The sequence below is a fragment of the Biomphalaria glabrata genome, chromosome 7 (genome assembly GCF_947242115.1).
Source record: "Biomphalaria glabrata chromosome 7, xgBioGlab47.1, whole genome shotgun sequence".
Classification (NCBI taxonomy): Eukaryota; Metazoa; Mollusca; class Gastropoda; family Planorbidae; genus Biomphalaria; species Biomphalaria glabrata.
The window spans coordinates 32,677,934-32,699,874 of NC_074717.1; the positions used below are offsets into that span (position 1 = coordinate 32,677,934).

General features: G+C 32.9%; 2 protein-coding genes across 5 annotated transcripts in view; one reads left to right on the forward strand and one right to left on the reverse strand.

Annotated features, from left to right (window-relative positions):
- LOC106069388 (kelch-like protein 9) overlaps positions 1–8,459 on the reverse strand; it is a 40,105-nt gene extending 31,646 nt beyond the window's left edge. Inside the window, exon 1 of the mRNA XM_056035346.1 lies at positions 8,334–8,459. The gene's annotated coding sequence lies outside the window, so the exon portion shown is untranslated. The remainder of the gene's footprint in view (positions 1–8,333) is intronic.
- An 82-nt stretch (positions 8,460–8,541) lies between these two features.
- LOC106069378 (regulator of microtubule dynamics protein 1-like) lies at positions 8,542–20,828 on the forward strand. 4 transcript variants are annotated; one of them, XM_056035358.1, is made up of 8 exons: positions 8,542–8,564; positions 11,949–12,089; positions 13,480–13,640; positions 13,811–13,900; positions 15,538–15,681; positions 16,126–16,156; positions 16,897–17,030; positions 17,113–20,828. In XM_056035358.1, the coding sequence occupies exons 2-8, from the start codon at positions 12,005–12,007 to the stop codon at positions 17,194–17,196; spliced, it is 729 nt and encodes a 242-aa protein (XP_055891333.1). In that variant the 5' UTR covers positions 8,542–8,564; positions 11,949–12,004; the 3' UTR covers positions 17,197–20,828. The 4 variants fall into 4 exon arrangements, with proteins under 4 accessions (XP_055891333.1, XP_013084489.2, XP_055891332.1 ...); XM_013229035.2 differs by lacking the exon at positions 8,542–8,564 and adding an exon at positions 8,573–9,218; XM_056035357.1 differs by lacking the exon at positions 8,542–8,564 and adding an exon at positions 8,573–8,781.
- The last annotated feature ends 1,113 nt before the right edge of the window (positions 20,829–21,941 follow it).

A 21,941-nucleotide genomic window follows, 5' to 3' on the forward strand; every position in this document is an offset into this window, starting at 1 on the left:
GTTGACGCCTAAGCTGGTCTTTAAAGCGTTTCCGTGGGGCGTCTCTGTTACGTCGACCACCTTTTAGCTCACAAAAAAAAAAAAGACTGCCTTTGGCATACGTTCGTCTCCCATACGGGAAACGTGCCCTACCCAGTACAACTGTTGGACCATAAGAAGTCCCTCTATACTGTCCATACCGGCGTTGGCAAGGACATCGCTGTTTGTAGTGCGGTCCTGCCACCGTATGTCCATGATGGAGCGCAAGCATCTTTGGTGAAAGCACTCAAGAAGTCTTAGTTGTTTTCTGTATAGTGCCCATGTCTCAGAGCCATAATGAATATATTAATTGCAATATTAAATGTCAGAAAGTAATCATTTTAGAAGTTACACAGCAAAGACTTTCTTCCAAGCCTATAATAGCCCAATAGTTTTACGCGAAAGAAGCAATGTAAAACGTTAAGACTTGAGCTGTGGTTTTCTATAGGCCTACTGTTGGGGGAGGGGGGGGGACTTTCTATTCTAATCGCCATGTACAATTACATTGAGAACTGACAGAACGAAAAAGCAACTCTTCGGATTGATAGTCTTTAGCCGATCGTTCATTTTCGTAATTTCAACAATATTCCCAAAATGACTTCGGGCATATATCCTTCCTTAACAAATTATTCATCCGAGCGAGGCTCGGTCACCTGATATTATTAAGCAATCTTAGCAATGTAGGCCTATCAAAATTTAAGCACTACATTTTTTTACGGAATTCGACTGTTCAAATAGGTAGACTAATTAAATTAAATAAATTATAGAGCTATAAGCCATCAGGGGAACATGGAAGCAAAAATAATTAATTTTCGATCTCTCAGTGCGCCGAGTGAACAACGTATTCTATTTTGGGCCATGGCTTAAATCTCAAGAGGTTGATTCTCAGCAGGAACCATGAAAGATGCAAGTTGCAGTCCTAATGACCGGGTCATTCGCTTTCTCATTGTCGATGGAAATGGCCAATATTTTGATGTCTCGACTGGTAAACCCGTGTTTAGTTCTTGCCAATGTATATCTGGACAAACAAAAATTGAATTTCGCTACCAAATGTAAGTTAATGATTTATTTTCCCAAATTAGCACTAAGTTTGTAATATTTTTATTTTACTTCTCAAATCATTATTGCAAACTACGTATTATAGATTCTTCCAAGGATGCTGTAGACCATGGGCGTAGCCAGGGGGGGGGGTTGGGGTTCAACCCCCCCCCCCCAAGGGGGGGGGAGTCGGAATTTAGTGACTGATTTTTTGCTTTGATTTTGTTTATTTTAGGTGAGATTTTAATACTAAACCATCACTTGCCCCAGCACAGTTTAAAACCCCCTACCAGGGGGTTTTGACTTTAAAACCCCGTACCAGGGCGGTTCGAGTTTAAAAACCCCTACCAGGGGGGTTCGACTTTAAAACCCCTACCAGAGGGGTTCGAGTTAAAAAAAAAACTACTAGTGGGTTTGAGTTTAAAACCCCCTACCAGGGGTTTTGAGTTTTAAACCCTCTACCTGGGTTTTTTGCAGTTAACTCCCCCTCTACTATAAAACAAAACAAAAAAAATGCAAACGAAAATCCCCTAATTCCAAGAACACAGTTAAGGGAGATTTTGATTTTAAAACCCCGTCTAAAATTTACGATAAACCCCCTCTTTAATATAAAAAAAGCAGCTAATTACTCACTCAAAATGTTATGAGCGTAGCTAAATGGGTTTTGACTCAGTCTTGAGTTTAAACCCCATTTCAGCGGGGTTTGAAGGTAAAAAATACCTCTTTAATAATAAAAACAAAGCAAATTATACACTAAAAATGTTATGAGTGTAGTCAAAGGGGTTTTGAGTTTAAACTCTCCTCCAGTGGGGTTTGAGGATAAATTTAAATACATCTTTAGTGTAAGAAAAAAAGCAAATTACGCACTCAAAATGCTATGAACGTTGCCGAAAGGGGTTTTGAGTTTAAACCCCCATTCAGAGGGGTTTGGTGCTAAAAATATATCTTCAATATAAAAAAAAAAGCAAATTACACACTAAAATTATTTGAGCGTAACCAAGCCAATCGGGGGTTTTGACTTTAAACCCTTCTTCTACAGATGGCTTTTTTTTAAAGTTTAAAACCCCTCCAGATGGTTTTGAGTTTAAGATCCCCCTACAGAGCATTTTGAGGTAGAAAACCCCTAACAGAAGAATTTGACGTTAAAACTTCTCTTTTCGATATAAAATCTAAAGCAAACTACAGTCATTTAATTCCAAGAGCGTATTCAAGAGAGGTTACACATTTTTACCAGTGGCAGGGCTCCATTAATAAACTGCAGTGAATAGTCATCTACCGAAATCGAAAAACACTAAATGTAGCTCAACAAAGATGGCTAAGACAGATTTTAGGAGTCAGTTATAGAGATCGGGTCTAAATCAAGGAAATCCTATGCCGAACTGGGAGTCGACCCCTTAGTAAGATTGTGAGAGAACGACGCATGAGGTTTGCGGGACATGTTCTCCGACAAAAAGAATTAAGCATAAGAAGAGTTGCAATGATATCCTAGTACAACTTGACGTCACTCATTCATGGAGGTCCTCATAGTAGGTGGGAAGAGGCTTCAGACATTACCAGTGACAGATTTTTATGGAAACAGCTTGACGTCAAATGCTCGGAACAGCGTGGGAGGGTCTAAGTCAGTAAGAATATTACATTAGGTTTTTGAAATAAAACTTTTTAATAGCAGGAAAATGCAGTGTAGATACCTCAGAATATGCATTTTGTTGGCTTTCAATACCAGAAATAGTGCTTGGCGGCGGGGCTTCGCCCCGCGCTGGGGGAGCTCCTAGCGCTCCCCCAGACCCCTTTGCTAGTTATGGCGAAGAATCTACAATTTTTCCACTAACTCATGGAAGAACCTATTATAGGGCACAATAAACGTCTTCCGAAAGAATGAAGGGTCAGAATGTAATAAAGATTTTGTGCGCACAGACACACACATAAATAGATATAATTTTTTTTTCGCCCGGGGGATATATCCCCCCCCCCCGAAAAAAAATCATGGCTACGCCCATGCTGTAGACAGTATATAGACTGTAGACAAATACTTCAGTAACTATATATATATATATATATATATATATATATATATAAGCAATTGGGGTATTATGTTAATAATATTTCGTTAATTAGCCTACTTTTCAAAAGAAACACTAAATTAGGGCTTACATTTAATTAGACCTATATATATTTTATAGTAAAACAATAAATTAAAAGAAAAATAGCTAAGATTAATAAGATTTAGCTGAAAGTTACCAACTGGATTTTTTGGTAGGCCATATAGGCATATATATATAGCTTATATGTTAATTCTGCAATGACAATATAGAAATATGAGTATAGATAAATTTAAAAAAAAAAACAAGATTACAAAGAGAGTTTGTGTTACACAAACTCAGAGGCGGCCCCCGTCGAAGTCGGATCCCTGTCGGATCTGCATATTCGCAAATAATATTCAAGAGGTGATTTAATTTTGATGTAAAATGTTTTACACGTTTCGGATGTTCCTTCAGAGTTGAAGATAATTACTTCCTAGTCCAAACCTCCCGCAGGACGACGGGGGATGGGAGCGGGCAGGGTTTGAACCCTGGGCCATCCATAAATCTGAACGACAGTCCAGCGCGCAAACCGCACTACCAGGCAGCCATCCGATGGTCAAAAGTAATAATGTTTCAAAGATTCATTTGCCGTAAATTTAAATTTGAATTTAATAAAAAAAAATAGATTAGTTTTAGTATATTAAAACATTACAATATTGATCAAAACGTTTGGAAATGAAAATCTACACTTTTTTTACACTTTAAGTTTAGAAATTGAAATTCTACATCTTAATCTAGTCTATTTTAGTCTAAACTAGATCTAGAAATTCTAGATCTAGACTCTAAAATAATTTTAATTAGAATATAAATCCAGATCTAGATATACTGTAATAAAAATCTAGATCTAGTTTAAAAAATCTAGATTAGATCTAAATCAAGATATCATTCCTTTTTTAAACGCGAGTCACATAACGAGGCTTAATAAACATTACTATGCCGAGTTCTTTTTTCATTTCGTTTGAAGAATTTATTCCATATAACGTCAGAGGGAAAAAAAAACACTACGTCACACGGCCTAGCTAGACTAAAAATCGCCTTCATCTATAAGAGCCATTTATCGAGTGTTCATAGACTTTGGTGCACCGAGTGCGTTCTTTAAGCATTTCATTTAAAGAATTCATTCCATATGACGTCAAAGGAAAAAAAAACACTACGTCACACGGCCTAGCTAGAATAAAAATCGCCTTCATCATTACGAGCCTTTTATCGAGTGTTCATAGACATTGGTGCACCGAGTGCGTTCTTTTAGCATTTCTTTTAAAGAATTCATTCCATATGACGTCAAAGGAAAAAAAAACACTACGTCACAAGGCCTAGCTAGACTAAAAATCACCTTTATCAACACGAGCCATTTCTCGAGTGTTCATAGACATTGGTGCACCGAGTGCGTTCTTTTAACATTACATTTAAAGAGTCCATTCATATGACGTCAAAGAAAAAAAAAATTCCATTACCTCACAATAGGCTAGTACCGGTACCATAAAAAAAAATGTCTTTATTTACACGTGATATTTAACGAGGGTTCATAGACATTGGTGCACTGAGTTCTAATAGATATTATTTAAAAAGGATCAAAGCCACATTGTTTTTGCGTTTTGTCTGTCAGTCGGTCTGTCCGTTATCTTGATATAAAAAAAACAACTAAAAGTTATTAAAAATTGATTAACCTTTATTTTACGTTTCAAAACATCGCAATAATTTTTAGGTAGGAACACAATTGAAAAGTTTATATAATAGATTGTTCCGGATGTTTGTATAAATAGTAAAAGAAAAAGAGAATTTCAGATAAATGTAATACCGTTAATTAAATTTTTTGGATAGTCTCGTATAAAAATTAAATGTACTACAGCCACGTGGAGAGATTTTCATACCTTACTTTGGTGTTTGGATTCTGTTTTCCTTAAAAATCGGAACATAATATTTACGATAATTAGATTTTTTAATGTTTTAGGTAGAAAGTTAAATGTACTGTAAGAGAGTAGTGAGTTAAAATATTTTTCATAAAAATCCGTAAAAACATTATTTCGTAAATGAGAAGATTATTTGTTTATTAATTAGAAGAGGGAGTTCAAACAATTATTTGGCGTTAGTAGATTTTTAAATAAATTCGGAAATTTCTGGCGACGATTTGTAAGAAACAAAATCCGGAACTTTCTTTATCGATTACAAAACTTCTATGTTATGTTTTACAAGAAAATTAAATGTCTAAAAAGTAATTTTCAGTAATCAATTCTAGTAAATTACTTTTTTTAAAAGCCTTATGCGATTTCAAACAATCATTAGGCATAATTCATGTTTTATAAAACAATATCCGGAACATTTTTACACTTAATGAAATATAAGTCAGTATAAAGATTTTGATTTAGCATTAATATGCTATTTACATAAAATACGGAACAACATATTATTGATAATGTGTTTTTGCAATGTTTAAGCATGGAAATTGAATGTAATATAAGTTAGAAGAGCAAACAAACATTTGTTGGCGTTGATTAGTTTTGCACAAAAAAATCCGGAACAATCAATTATTAGATACTTAAAACTATTGAGATGTTATGGGAGGAACATTAAAGGGTAAATCAGATTTTCAATAGCTTTTAGAGTTCTAGTTTTTTAAATCTAATCGTGACGGACAGACCGACCAACAGACAAAACGCACAAAAATAAGCTTCTTTTATTCGGATGGGGGCACTAAACAAAAAAAAATAAAATCTGATTTTTTAAAAAAGTTTAAGGAGTTGGTTTAGCACCTGATCATGTTGCGACGTTACGCTACTGCACGAAAATCGCTGCATAAAAAGTCCATTTAAAAAAATATGCGTGATATTTACATACAAAGTGCATTATTAGCCTTTATAAACAAACAGAAATGTTTTCTTTTAATTTTAGCAGCTAGTTGACCAGAAAAAAACGTCTTTAACTATTATTTATATTTGTTGTAAACATTTCCTGTACATTTTTAAAATATATTTGACTTAGTGATACTAAAAATACACAAAGATTGTCTATCGTTGTTAGCATATTGTAACATTGCCTCCCTTACATTTACGTAATTGTTTTAGAATTGGTGTATTTTTATGAAAAAATCGCTTGCATAATTAATTTTATAAATTAAACGGTTTGCTTTTAGAAAACCAAAAGTAGCCGTTGCACCTAAACTTTTCAAGCCGGAATTAATGATGAAATAATATTTTTCATATCTCTTCTAGTTTTCGAGATCTGAGTGTGACAGACGGACAGACGGACAGACGGACAGACGGACATTTTGCACAAACCTAATAGCGGCTTTTTCCCCTTACGGGGGCCGCTAACAAGGTTACAAAGACCGTTTGTTTGGAAACACATAGGCCTACTCAAAATCGGCCCAGAAGTGGTCCAGTAAGGCAGGTAAAAGGGCAGGTTTCAATATTTTCAGAAAGAATATCAGAAACTATGAACTACAAACTATCAACAACTAGGTACAAATTTATCCGTGGATACAAAACGAGACGTGCTCGTGTGAAAGTGTTACCGATACTGTTGTATTGATACCACATGATGTGGAGATTTATTAATGTTATTATTATTACATTGTTAATATTCATATGTATTCAATGAACTGATAATTATGAAGATATAGTTAAATGTGAACCTGCCTAACTGATGTTATCTAATTGATTTAATTGTTTAGTAAAGAACCAGTCTCTTATTTAAAGTCTACACAAATGTACATATTCCTTTTTGTAGTTGCTAGTGCTTTACACTTCACGTATAATATGAAACGCTACATATTAATTGTTGTTTTAAATTATATTCGACTTATATGCATACAAAATAGATTGTGTTCTCTTTAAAAAAAAAAATGTAAATAGCTCTCACAAAGGATGCGGGATAGACAGGCGCAGGGGACTGACAGGAAACTTAAATAGACCGCCAGCGGACAACGGCTTTGTCTGCACGAGATGCGGAAAAATATGCAGGTCGCAACTGAGTCTGAATAGTCATAATATGAAACATATTTCACTCATCCTTAATCCGGAATCAAAGACATTGCCATTAACTTGCTAGTATGACAGAGAGTACTTAATTTAGAAATATACATTTTTTAAAAACATTTTTTACAAAAAAGTCTAAAACTATTTGCATAAATATGTTAACATCATAGACTATGGTTACAATATTCTAAATAGCTACTTCCTCTAAAGCCCTAAAGCAGACTTCAGTCACCAATTTCCATGAGCGTAGCCAAGAAGGGTTACAAATTTCTACCAGTCGCTGGGCCCCATTAATAAAGTGCAGTGAATAGCAGATTTGGTTTTTGAAGTATTTTTTTTTAATAGCAGGATAATGTACTGTAGATACCTCAGAATAATGCATTTTTGTTTAAATACCGGAAATAGTGATTGGTGCCGGGGATCCGCTCCGGACTCCCTGGCTGGCAAAGGCGGGGTGTCTACTGTCTTTCCACTAACCTCATGAAGAACCTATTCTAGGGTACAATAAACGTCTTCCGGAAGAATGAAGGGTCGGAATATAATAAATATTAATTACGTACACACACATACATATAGATCTATGTGTATGTAGGCCCTTTATATGGCAAGGGGGCGGGAAATCCCCCCACCCCGAAAAAAATCCTGGCTACGCCCATTCTGGTTGTTGGTCGTTGTGCTGGCCACATAATATGGCACCCTGCTTAATTTTTATCCGTTGGTCAAAGGAACATCTACCCTTTAGACCGCATGGTCTGAAAGGGTATAATAACTTTACTTTTATAGCCTATAGGTCGACTACAGTATATTTTTTACTAAGGCAAAATTTAAGACAGAGGAATGGAGAAAGACATTCAACAAATCTTGCGTGGTGACCCAACGGTCCATAATATCAGACTTAGGGATAATAGGTAAAGTACATTAGTGTACCTTCGCCGGAATTCGGCATTTTTCTAGATATTCCTATATAATAAGCGCATGAATTAGGGGAGGGGGGGGGGATTGTCACTGTTAAATTGCCAACTAATTAAAAAAATTTAGCTACAATTTTAGCAATATCTCAATGAGTGGCAGTTAATCTTATTATCAGGTACCGTTAGTTTGTTACCCATTGATTTTAAAATAAGTTTTAAGTCATAAACTCTCATAAATTCTCTATATTGAAATTAGTTTGTGATACAAACGGAAGAGTTTATATAATAAAATTTGATTCTAAATTCATTACCCTTTATTTTATGCTTTGTACATGTTCATGGAGATGTTGATTGTTAAAAGTTTAAATTGTGGGCTTTGTGGCAACACAAATCTAGATCTACTGTTTAAATTGCAACACGATACTTGTAAAAGACTATCCTAAAATTGTACTTTAGTCTACATTACAAGTTTTGTGTTTGGCAACAACAATAATGAGGTCATAGGAAAAACATGATTGTCCCATACTAGATCTATTTTTGGAGTACGTCTAGAATACAGACTCTAGACCTTATTTAGAGATAGATCTAGCTGTCTATCATGGACTTTCCTTCATTAATACTTAATACCGCATCGGTCAACTAGAATCTAGATGAGTAGATCTAGTCTAATTTAATCTTAATATAGAACTTAAAAGCTAGTCTAATAAGTCTAGACTAGATTATATCAGATTACACTAGTAATGACTAGTATAGTAAAAAGTAAGACTAGAATCTAGATCTAGTATCATCTAGATCCACTTTCATATCAATCATTCATTGAGTCACTGTCAGTCAGAAAACCGGAACTTATAATAATTAGATTTAATAATTAATATCATTAATTTTTTTTTATTATATCATTGATTATGATGTTAAGACTTATTTATTATTACTATCATTATAGACATTATGTTGTGATTTAATTTGGATAAGAATAAGATCTTGTCTAGATTCTAGACGTCTATTTAGAGAGTATAGATTACTTATAAATACTCTAACCTAAGTCTAGATAGAATACTAATAGTAGTAGGTTATAATTTAATTTATATTATATAAGCCTATTAGCCTAATAAATAACTAAGGCTAACTAAGGTTAAGACTTAAGAAGTTAAGTAAGGACTGTAAGTTACAGTTGAGTGTAAGGCTGAAACTGAAAGGTAAATCAACTAGAAATTTAAGAAATCTACTTAAGTTAATTTGATAGAAACTAGATCTATTCTTTTAGTGTCTTTAATCTATGTCTATATATAGGCACTATAGCATGGGTGTAGCCAGGGGGGATTTGGCGGCGGGGAGTTAACAATTTTTCCACTATCTCCTCAACTCCTGGAAGAACCTTTAGATTCTATGGCAAAAGAATGAAGGGTTAGAATGTAATGAAGATTAATTATCTACACAGACACACACACACATATATGTATAGCCTATAATATATATTTATAATTTGGCAGGAGGGGGCCCAAAAAAAAAAATTCTGGCTATGCTCATGATCTATAGTGAAGTATAGTGTGTGTATAGTTTGAGTATAAAAAAATTATACTAAGACAAAGTAGAATCTTAGATTCTATAAAAGTTTTTTAATTTAACTTTTTAAAGTAGTATATAGTCTTGATCTATATATATACAATAATATTATTAATTTAAGTAGTTAGGATCTGTTATGATAGATAAAGAGTCTAGATAAGTTAAGATATATCATTATCATCTATGTCTATACTCAACTATATACTGTCTATAGATCTACTAGTATAACTAGAATCTAGACCTAATCTAGAGTCTATATCTTAGCTAGATTATAGCTCCTGAGCCATTGAATTAGAGTGATGTAGAGTTCCTGTTCCATATATGCTAGGACAAAGTTGTACAAGTACTCCTTCTTTCCTAGTGCTATGTAATGGGTATGGCAGAGTTAAAGTCATTGATTAACATTCATGACTAGATTGCCCTAAGGACACGTGTAGGATGCAATCATCTTCTTTTTTGAAATATGGTCTGTATTTTACTGTGCGATTTTTAAATGTATTTTATAAAAGTTGTATGACTTGATTCGAACTTGAGGGCTCAAGCCAATCCACTCATCATTGTGCCAGCAAAGTGCTCATGAAAATATTGTTAGTTGTAACTTTAAGCAACAACCTAATTCTGTACACAATTCAAATTATACCACCACATCTGCTAAGTACTATTTCTTTCCCTAGTTCAAACCCAAACAAAATAATTAATACATTAATATTTTTTTTTATTTAATTTTTTTTATTGATATTTGTTTTATCAGGTACAAGAAATAATGTGCAAAATTTCAACTTGATCCGATATTATGTGTGGGAGAAATAACATGTATAAAAAATTGTAGCAGACAGAGTGAAAAAAAAAGGAAATTTCTGGAAAATCTTGTTTTTCTTGGAGAACTTTTGTTGCTCCACAGTGTGTGGCGACTGGGTAAGATGCCTCTAAAACTCATTGTATGAATATTAGCAACAAAGACACTGCCACAAGAATTACAAGAAGTAATGAAAAACATTGTTTCAGTCAATTTTGTGAAAGCCAGTGTTTAAAAAAATTGATAGCTTTTTAGCTTTATAATGAGTTTGATTGAGACCATTATAGGAGCTAAGTCTCAGCACTGAATTGCGATTTCGCAATATGTGAGCATCCATCCATCCCAGTGGCGCTACAGCCCATGGAGGGTTCTGGCCTTCTTCAACACATCCTTCCATTCAGATCTCTACTGGGCCTTTCATCTCCATGCCCTAACCCCAAACTGTTGCAGATCTGCTTCCACATCATCAATCCATCGCATTCAGGGTCTGCCTTTTGGTTTTGCCTGTATACGATTTTCTCTCCTCTGTTATCTGACATTCTTTCAAGGTGACCTACCCATCGTAGTCTGTTCTTTTTTATATATGAGCAGTTTAGACATATCTCATGCCAGCAATAAAAGTGAACTACAGAAAATAACTTCCTGGTTGACATCTTTGCTATCTTGAATGAGTTAAATTTAACACTGCTAGGATCAAATGCATCATGCTTCAATTTTTCTGAAGAGATCCGATCCTACAAATAACCTTAGTCTTGGCTAACAAAATTAGGATTGAAATAATATATACATGTTGCCAACATTATCTGCTTTCTTTGAGGAAGATGACAAACAGATACATTTGCTCATGCATACTGGTGAAATTTCATCTTACTTTCCAAATCAACCTGACATCTTTTGTAATTCCAGTAACATCAGAAATCCATCAACAGTCAAGAGTTATTGAACTCATTAATAGCGATGCCACAAAAAAGGATTTCTCTCCCATTTGTCACACAAATCTTGATCAAGAATTAGCATATCTTGTCATTTCTCATTCTGTTTGAGATTGTGTTGCGCCTTCTTCCAAAAATGCAGAAATAGACTTGATGTGGCAGATGACATTCATTGTGCTCAAGTCCAGTCAAACTAACAAGCCCAACCTTCACACTGATGTTGGCTTGTGTGGACATACTGTTTAGGAGAAGTTCCCCTTTCAGACCTTGCAATCTATGGGGCAGATGATGTTAAGGTCATCTGTTTCTGTGGTCAACGGTTAACAAGCAGGGTGTCATGTGGCCAGCACGACGACCAACCACCAACTAAAGTCAGGTACCCATTAGAATTGGGTGGACCCAAGGGCACTCTAAAAATCCCGAGATTCAAAATCCCAGTCTTCATCGAGATTCGAACCCAGGACCCCAGGTTCAGAAGCCAAGCGCTTAACCACTCAGCTAACGCGCCCCACTGCTTAGGAGCGACTTTGTTTACACTTGCTTTTTATAATAGTTTTATATTAAATTTTTGAATGCTGCAAATAAGATATTACAACATCAAATTATTATATATTTGTTTCTTTCTTTCCCTTTAGACACTTGTGTGACACAACCTGTTGAAAAGAACTGCATTCAGCAAAGTCATTATACCATGCTGGATGTAACAGAGAAAGCAGATGAACTCTACCAGACATATAAAATAAATGATCTATATAATTATTTAACAGCTTACAAAGGTAACATTAAGTAATCCTTTTTAAAATGCAACATTTAAATGTATTCTCTAGGCCAAAATTTATTTTTTTTTAATCCTGTAATAATTATTATGAACTTTAATTGTATCCAGTTTAGTACTTTAGTTGTGTTTGTATGGTTATGATTTTTTTTTTAAATTTAGGTTTATTTGTAGAAACACAAATGAAAAAGAAAAAAAAAATTAATTTAATTGTTGCTTGTATGTTTTGATGATTATTTATTTTGCTAGGAACTTGAAAAATTTGATTTTTGAAATTTTATTATTACTTTGAAATTTTTGTTTTAAAAAAATTTCACGATTAATTTCTCTGTAATCACAGCAAGATGTGTATCTTCTTCTTTGTTCTCATTTTGTGAAGTAATCAGACAAGTAATCCTACATCTGAGAAGATGAATTTTCATATCAGGAGGTTCTCCAAATATTTTTTTTTATTGGAAGGTTTTAGGGCCAGTATCCTGTTTGGGTTCTCTGTAGAGTATGCAGCTATTTAGGACATGATCAGCATTCTCTCTTGATGCCCCACAAGGGCTAGTTTTGCTAGTCCAAATTTTTAGCTTCCAGAACATATGTTGTCTCATTTGTTGTTTCATCTGGGACAGGTTTTAATAGGCATCGCTTTTCTTGAAATAGGAGTGATAGCTGGGTAATTTTTCTGCTATTCTACTCTCTATTATTTTCTATTATTTTCTTCATTTTTTCCGGGTAGAGAGGAATTTTCATTTGTTGGTTCATTCTCCCATCTTTGGCCAAAATTTCTTTTTTTTTCATTGTCTTCTATTTCAAAATGTTTTGGGTATCCATTGACAAACAGTTTCCTTGCTGTTGTTGTTGAGGTTAACAAGAGCTGTCCTGAGTTGCTTTATGTATCTGAGTTTTTCAGGCTTTGAAGGACAGTTTTTGGCATTGGTTAGGAAGACAATTTGACTTTTGGAATATTTGGGTAGTTTACTTGTGTGGTAGTTGCTGGTTCAAGTGCTCACCTTTATGCTCTGTGGCTGTTGATTGCCAGTTACAATTGACTTCTCTAGTCTTTCTCCATTGAGCCATTCAATTAGTATGCCAGCTCCTCCATTCATATTGAATTTTTTTAGAGGATTCTTATAGACTCTGACCTGTTGGTTGTTGGGGTAATGAGTTTACCAATTCCTTGAGCTCCTTTTGGTTGTGGTCGAATTAATGTGTTACCTTTTCTATGCTGTCTCTTTTGAAAGAAAGGGAGCTCATCCCAGGGGGGAAACAAGACTTTTCTGCTATGTTGATAGACATCTGATGTTTAAATGATCTTGCAAAAGGATAACTCGCAAAGAATATTTGAAAAGCACTGATGTATGCTCTTTTGTAATGTTCTTTTAAAATAAACATTTATACAGAGATAGAAAATGATGAAATACTGTGGCGATTGGCAAGAGTGACACATGATAAAGCCAAGTATGAAAAGGACAAGCATAAACGTCACAATATTATGCTGGAAGCATTTTCATATGCAGAGAAGGCTCTAGAGTTAAACCCCAACAGTGCTCACTGCCACAGGGTACTTGTAAATTAAATTTAGAACCTCAAACAATATAAATTTAAATAAATGATAACATTTTCCTTTACTAGTAAACCACCCCAGTAATTAGCAGTTGAAATATTTAAAGTATTTTACATACTGTCTCAATTTATTGTGTTTAGTAATGATCTTTTTTTCCCTTTGCACAGTGGTATGCTGCCTTATTATATTTTACAACTGAAGGAATAGGAGTGAAACATAAAATACAGTCTGCGTTTAAAGTTAGAGAACATTTTGATGTAAGTGTAAATGGTCTACATTTGTATGAAATTGTTGAAGAAAAAGTTGCCTTTGAAATGTTAGAACAAATTTAAAACTAGTTACACTTTAAAAAAAAAAATTAAACAAAATTCCATTAGATTAATTCTTTGCAATAAAATTCTGAGAAAGTTAAAAAATACAAATAAAAGCATCCAGGTTGTAGTAATATTATGTATTTTATTATTACTAGAATTTTCTTGAAACGTCTTAGAGCTTTTCCTAAGATACTGGTCCTTAATAACACAATTAAAAAGAAAGTTTTGTGTTTTCACACAAGCTCAGATGCAGCTCCTGAAGGGTCCACTGATGGGTCACATCTGCTGTATAAGTGTTAACGACATGATTGTAATGCTTGGCCAGCTGACGTTGTTACTATAATTACATTGTTACTAACCATAAGTATTCAAGGAACTGATTGTTACGAAGATATGGTCCAGTGTGAGCCTGACCTAAAGAATGTGATTAAATGATCATCCAATGTATGTTCTATAGACCCATGAACAAATAGGCTAGTGAACAGTCAATCTCTCATCCCATGCCTCTGGAAGAAGTCATATATATAAAGTACAATGCAAGGAGTATATATGTATGTATAAAGGTCCTCTTTCAGACCTTGTGATCTATAGGGCAGATGATCTTTAGATCATCTCTTTTTTTGGCCAATGAGCAGTGTGTCATGTGGCCAGCATGACCACCAACCACCTTTACTTTCCCCAACTAAAGTCATGTACTCATCAGAGTTGTGTGAACTTAAAAGTGCCCTAAAAATTCAAGATCGCAGATTCGAATCCAGGACTCCAGGTTTGGAAGCCAAGCGTTCAACCACTTAGTTAGCACACCCCATATGTATGTATATAATGTACTTATAGAAATGAAAACCGTTTAACCAATCTTGATAAATTTGGTATGAATATTTCTTAGATCACGTTAGTGACTGTAGCTTATGTTAAATGTCTCTCCCATAAGACAGCCCTAAAAGTTAAAAAAAAAACCAAACCTAAATTTATCTCTAATGAAGAACAAAAAGAACAAAATCTTTTAATAAATCAAGTAAACCTATTTTCACAATATTTTCTATCAGCTATGAATATGTTGCTAAACGAGTAGACCCCGATTTTCATAGTCTGCTTTCATTACTGCTTTCATAACAATATACAAAATAAACACCTTCCTTACTTCATATAGCCACCGCTATTTTTATACAATTTATAATAAATATTTTTGAAAAGTATATGAGATCAGATTTTCAATATCTTTCATAGTTTTTGACAGATGGACAGACAGTCTGAACAAAACCCCATTTTGGGGTCCCTAATAAATGTTTAGAGCAGCAAACCCAGTCACTGTTATGTTCTTACCTGATTACTTTTCTTTGTGCCTTTTGGATGAATAACCAGCTTGTTAAGTGTTGTCATTCAGAACTTATTAATAAGGCATACCCTTTCAAACTTATATTTAGAAAATAATGTATTTCTAAAAAGAACTAGCAACATGACTAAATATTTCATAATTAGCCTACATATATTTGTGTAGCTCAATTTTGTTAATAGTACTGTTACCTTATGCTTAAGGATTGTGTCTTCTGTGAAAGATTTACATTTATCCTTCTGTACAGAAAGCCCTTGAACTTGACCCAGACGATGTCATTTCTCTTCACTCTATTGGATATTGGTGTTTTGCATTAGCAGAGCGACCATGGTACCAGAGAAAAATAGCTGCAACATTTTTTGCAGCTCTTCCAGAAACAACCTATGATGAAGTAGGTATAAATAATATACATTGTTAAATTGTTGTGTTAACACTTAACTTAGACATAGAGGAAACATAGAAACAAGAACTTTATTTATTGAAACAAAATATGTACTCATTTTTTTCTGAAATTCACCTTCTATTCAGTGGTGTCAATGCCTGTCTGCACCCCTCCCCCTTCTTATTTCCCAATTGTGTATATAATTCATATTTGTAGAAAAAAAATTCACCAGTAAGAAGTAATGAAACTTGTTCATAATGTAAATTAAATAAAGCTAGTAACAGAAATATGTGATATTTTATGTAGTATTTTGATACCCATTTGGAGCTCATGTCTCTGCACCCCAGTGGCTGCCCCACCCATCCTCCCTTTGGTTCACTACTGCTTCTATTTAGAACTGAGCCTTTCTTTTTTACAACCTTTTTGTATTTTTTTTTTTTCATTTAATTTTAGGCTTTAGAATGGTTCATGAAAGCAGAGAAAAGTAAGTTTGTTGTTTCCTGTTGTTGTTTTTAGATCTACATGTATTAATGTTTTTTTATTATACATTTTCCCTCTTTGGGGGCCCCTGTACTTTGAGTAATATTTAATTTTTAATGTAAAAATCACTCAAATCCGGGTGGATTTTCAAATCCCACCCCCACACTAGCTATGCCACTGTTGGAGGCATTTTATGAGAAAGAGAATGCATTTTATTGAACATCTTCATTTAAAGAAATTAAAAGCAATTTTACAAAAACTATTAGTAGATTAAAATAAAAAGTTATCAAATTCTATCCTGGATCAATCAGGAACTTTCAACTATAACTCTCTTTTGTTAATGATTGGGTATCATCTGTATGAAAGATTTTTAAATGGTGTGGTGTTGGGTTCTAAATATGATATTTCCTCATTCTACTCTAGAGGCTATGCTTCTGACTCTTCCTCCTCTCCAATGTAAATAAAAATGTGTGAAATAATGTTCTTTTTTTCTTCAGTCTTATAGATTTTTGACCTTATGAACAACCCCTTACAAAACCAGTTGTACGCAGTTCTAAATTTTTAAACTTTAAAACTTATGTAATTTTTACAAGAATCAATATGTACTGTACAGTACCACTATAAATCCTTCTATATATAATGCAATGTTATTGAAATTTGAAACAGAATTATTTTTTTTTGCAAAATATGTCTATTTCCTTTATGTAACTTACAAATAAATAGAAATATTTTTTTAAACTTTAGTTCAAGAAAATTTTATGTGCACAAATCTGCTGATGATAGGCAAAACACACTTGAAACTTCACAATAAAGAAAAGGCTATCGAGTACTTACAAAAGGCTACTGAATTTAAAGTTCGAACCCCAGATGATGAAGAGGTAAATATTGTTCTTGACACATTTGTACATTTAAGTAAAAGAATGATAAATAGTTTAAACTTTTTTTTTTCCTTTTTCTTAGTCCCACAAAGAGGCAGTGGAAATTCTAAAGCATATGGGTCATGGCCATTTACTAAAAAGTTGTCTTCACATAGATCCAAGCTAATTTTACATTATTGGCATCTGCAGAAACTGAACATGAAACCCGGTCTGTTTAATATATGTAGATGTCATTGTGCTTATTTATTTCTGGTCTTTAAAAAATATGACTACAGTGAATTAGATTATGACTGGAGTGTAGTTGTTTTTTTTTTCTATGTCTGTAACACTTAAGGACTATTTATAGTAGAGAAATACATTCCTGTTCCACATTGTTATCTAATACACATTTTTAATTGTTGTTTCAACAGCTGAAAAGATGCAGCAGATTACAATTTTAATGGCAAATTTTTTTTTACAAACTTATTTTTTACACATAATTATATTAATAAGTGTAGAGAAAATTTAACTATAATAGGGAGATATATTCTATTTTAAAAAAAAAGCAGAATTAATATCAAGTCTAGAATGAGATTTAATTTGTTTATGAGTTAGGAAGATAATTATTATGTAATATGGGGTTATATTTTGCCATTATTTCAACAATCAGCATTATAAATAAAATAATCACAAACACTAAACAGGATAATTACAGGTGCAGATCACTTGAATGTAAATGATTGTTCACTTTTTTTTTCCCTCCCTTCCTGCCCCACACACAAAGATTGACACAATGTTCTATTTTAAAAAAAAAAGCAGAATTAATATCAGTCTAGAATGAGATTTAATTTGTTTATGAGTTAGGAAGATAATTATTATGTAATATGGGGTTATATTTTGCCATTATTTCAACAATCAGCATTATAAATAAAATAATCACAAACACTAAACAGGATAATTACAGGTGCAGATCACTTGAATGTAAATGATTGTTCACTTTTTTTTTCCCTCCCTTCCTGCCCCACACACAAAGATTGACACACTTAGCAATGTATACTTTACTTGAAGTATATTGCTGGTTAAATCAGAAATGTTTCCCAATGAATGTTATTGATAATGAAATACTCAATTTGTTAGTTTTGTTTTAGCTAAGCTTGTTTTTTTTATTTCTCTTGTTATTTTCTTTTACAAAGATCTGAATTTTATTTGTAATACTCTAGTGACCCTTGAGTTTTACTAGTCATTTATTAAGATAAATAATTACCCTCTTAATTGTATTTATTCATCTATATAAATATTTATTTTATAACAGTATTTATGGCCCCTTATTTCCCAGTTTTATGATATTCATAAATCTATACACATTGTAGTTTGTTGCTTTCTTTTGCAAAGATCTATCTTTAATTTATGAATGTGATGTGAAGTTTTATTATTTTTTTATTTTACAACACATACTTTTTTTTTCCACCGAACAAAAATATTTAATGAATACAGTTTCTTAAAAAATGTAATTGTAATATATTTTTCAGTTTTTTTTCAGCTTAATGTCCTAGTAATATTTTATTCATTTTATTGTTTTGAAAAAAAAAAGAATTCAGATTGACCTAAGCAAAGTGTTATCTTCATAATTGTAAAATGTTTTACATACGACTAGCCTCAAATTAGGATCATATTAGGTTGTTGTATTGTGGTTCTGATTCAAAGCAAATTATAGTTAACCCTGTCTAGGAAAAGAAGTTAGCTGCTCTGTTCAGCTATTATAATTTATGATAAACATATACCCATTCATTGTTTACTGTTACTATAATGAGGCATTAAAAAAATACTTTTGTGTTCACAGGTCTTGTAAAATCAATTTTTTTTCAGGAATTCTTATTTAAAAAATGTGGGAAAAGTGCAAATGCTTGAAAGTTGTTGACTTCTGTTTCTCATTGTGTTGTACCCAGCCTTTTACTCAAGCATTTCTATGGTATTTTTGCCTGAATTGTTCAAAGTTTCTAGTAATACTCATTTTACTCAACCAAAGTCATGCCAGTCCTGTTTTTTAAATTGTTTAATCAGTGTTAAACAGGGTATGAATTTTTTTAAAAATATATTTATGAACAATTATTTAATTTTTTTTGTTGTTTTTTTTTTTTTTTGGCTATTGTATATAATGGAGTGTAACCTTTTTGTATTGCTAATGATTTAAGCATGCTGCCATACTAGTTTATAACATTCATTTTTAAATTTAGATTTTTTTTTTTTAAACTTTAATGTGGTGGTTGGTCATGTCATTTTTTCTGTATAGTATGGACAATAACTTAAGATATTCAAAGACATATCATACATTACATATACTAAACATACAACAAAATGATTTCCAAAGAATTATAAACACAATAAAATCCGTATACAATTAGATAAGCATGTCAGAACAAGAAAGCTTAGATAGTATGGACATGTTTTAAGATCAAATGACCTAAGATAGTCCTATAGAGCATAGCGCCAGGGATAGTCCTATATAGCATAGCGCCAGGTAGACAGATTGCAAAACTGGGTTATAAAATTGAAAAAAAGATTGACATGGCTAGCAATTTCAAAATGTAGTGATAAACCATCATCAAAACTGATATTAAAACAGTTTGCTAGGGCTCATTTTCTGTTAAAGATACAGAATTTTCAAAAATTGCATTTCTAAGGACCTGATATAGGTCCTTGCAATACATACTTGCCTTCCTGTGTAAACATTTTTCAAGTGCTTTCACTTCAGAATTGAACATTATTACATCCTAGCCTAAACCTCCAATAGGACCTAGACCATTCAACAATCCAAAATACTATGTCCAAGTCAAGCTAGTTCCTCATTATTGATGCTTTCATTACAGAATAATGGTCTACAATGAGAAATGCACATTAATTACTAATCTTTAGGTGTTTTTTTTTTGTAGACCAATCTGTCAAATTAAAAAGCTGTGGGTAAAAGTAAAAGGTGATATTGCTTCTTGAATAGGTTTTTGACTTACTGTTCATTACGAATTGCCCTGTTAGACTATAATTTGCATAACTTGTATGGTGCCAACACAAGTGAAGATGTAGCTTTTTTAAAAAAGAGAAAAAAGAATTACCGGTGGCTCCTGGCATCTGGATTAACAATAATTGATACTATTAAAAATTATGAATATTAATTTTGTGATACAATTTTCATGAATAACTTATTAACTTTTTACATGTACATAGTACCACACACACATGCATGTGTATTTGTCAGTCAGTCAGTCAGTCATCTTTGTTCCTATCTGGCAATGGCTAACTAATGTACATAGTACCACACACACATGCATGTGTATTTGTCAGTCAGTCAATAATCTTTGTTCCTATCTGGCAATGGCTAACTAATGTTTGCTTTATAAAATGTCACACTTGTTGTTTTTTTTATTTTGGTCCACCAGCATTTGATCGCTGTTTGAGTGATATTTATGGCAAGAGTATTTTACTATCACAGTTACTATTGACTGTGAAATTAACATTTGCAATCATCTCAGATACATTTTTGTTCTCAAATAACTCTGAAATGTAATTAACATTTTGATAGACTTTTGTGTATATAGTAGAGATATAGAAAATGGTGACAGTCTATGTGGAGCTCTAATGCATGACCATTTCAGTGTTGAGTGTTTATCAATGAAGTGTTTACTAAATAGCATCTGATCTTCCGTATCCTATTTGCCTTCTAGTAGTTTGCAAGCACAAAAACAAAACAACTTTTAATTCATGCTTTGTTTCTTTAATGATGACTAAATCTGTTATTATTCCACTATTTTCAGACTCAACAACTTAGGAACAGATTTTGTTTTAAAGATTATACTTGTACTAATTATTTAAGCATTATTTAGTGAAATAGATGTGCTAATACAAATGATACAATCAGTATTAACTTGTATGACGCTAACTCCTGCTTTCTTGAACTATTACTAATGATTTAGCAGTGCTAGGACATTTATGGGATTATCAAAGAAAGGAAACAATTAGATTACCTAACTTATAATGGACTTTTTTTTTTCATGCTGAAGCTAGAACATTTTAATAAAAATAAAATATTTTTTTTTCGGATTTGTCTTTAGTGCTTGCTTTTTTTTTTTGTCTCTTTTATTTCTGTTATAAATACTGGACCAAGAGGTATATTTTGTGATGCTTTATTTTAAAATGATTGCTATCAGATCCGTTGGATAACCATTATTTAGATTTGATTTAAGTTATGTTGTTTATTTATTTTTTAAATTCATAACAAAATACAATGTACTAATTCAGAAAACCAAGCCAAAGTTTTAATTTTAAAAAATATTTGTTTAAGCATGTATGTTTGTGCTATGTTTTAATAAATAATGTTTAAACTCTTGTGTTCTGTTTGTACACATTTATTTACTCTTTATATATTTTTGTTATTTGTCTTGTTTATCTTACAGTTTAAAGGATTTTCTTCCTAGAAAAAAACATTACTTTAGATTTCTTTATTTTATGCTAATATATTGAAAAGTATTGTCTACTGTTTAAATAGCCTTGCAATACATACTTGCCTTCCTGTGTAAACATTTTTCAAGTGTTTTCACTGTTGTAGTAGAGCGTTAGTTCAAGTTTATGAAACAGTTGGGAGTTTGTTCTAGGCACACATGAATAGGTAACTGTCACAATGGAATTGATTAGGCCCCTTTTACGAAGCCTTCTTTTCAGTCTACCGTCGACGATCTTCAAGAGGAACGTCCACTAGGCTTACCGGCAGTGACCTTAAGAACTAATTAAGGGGCTATTGTTAGGCGGCCAACGCCCCTCGGGGAGAGCCTAGCTCACCCGAACTAATATAATTAATGAATGCGTATGGATAGGAAGGTCTTGACCCGCGAACCAGATTTGTCAGATAGTCATAAAGACAATGAGGAAGGTTGCTCTAAGCCC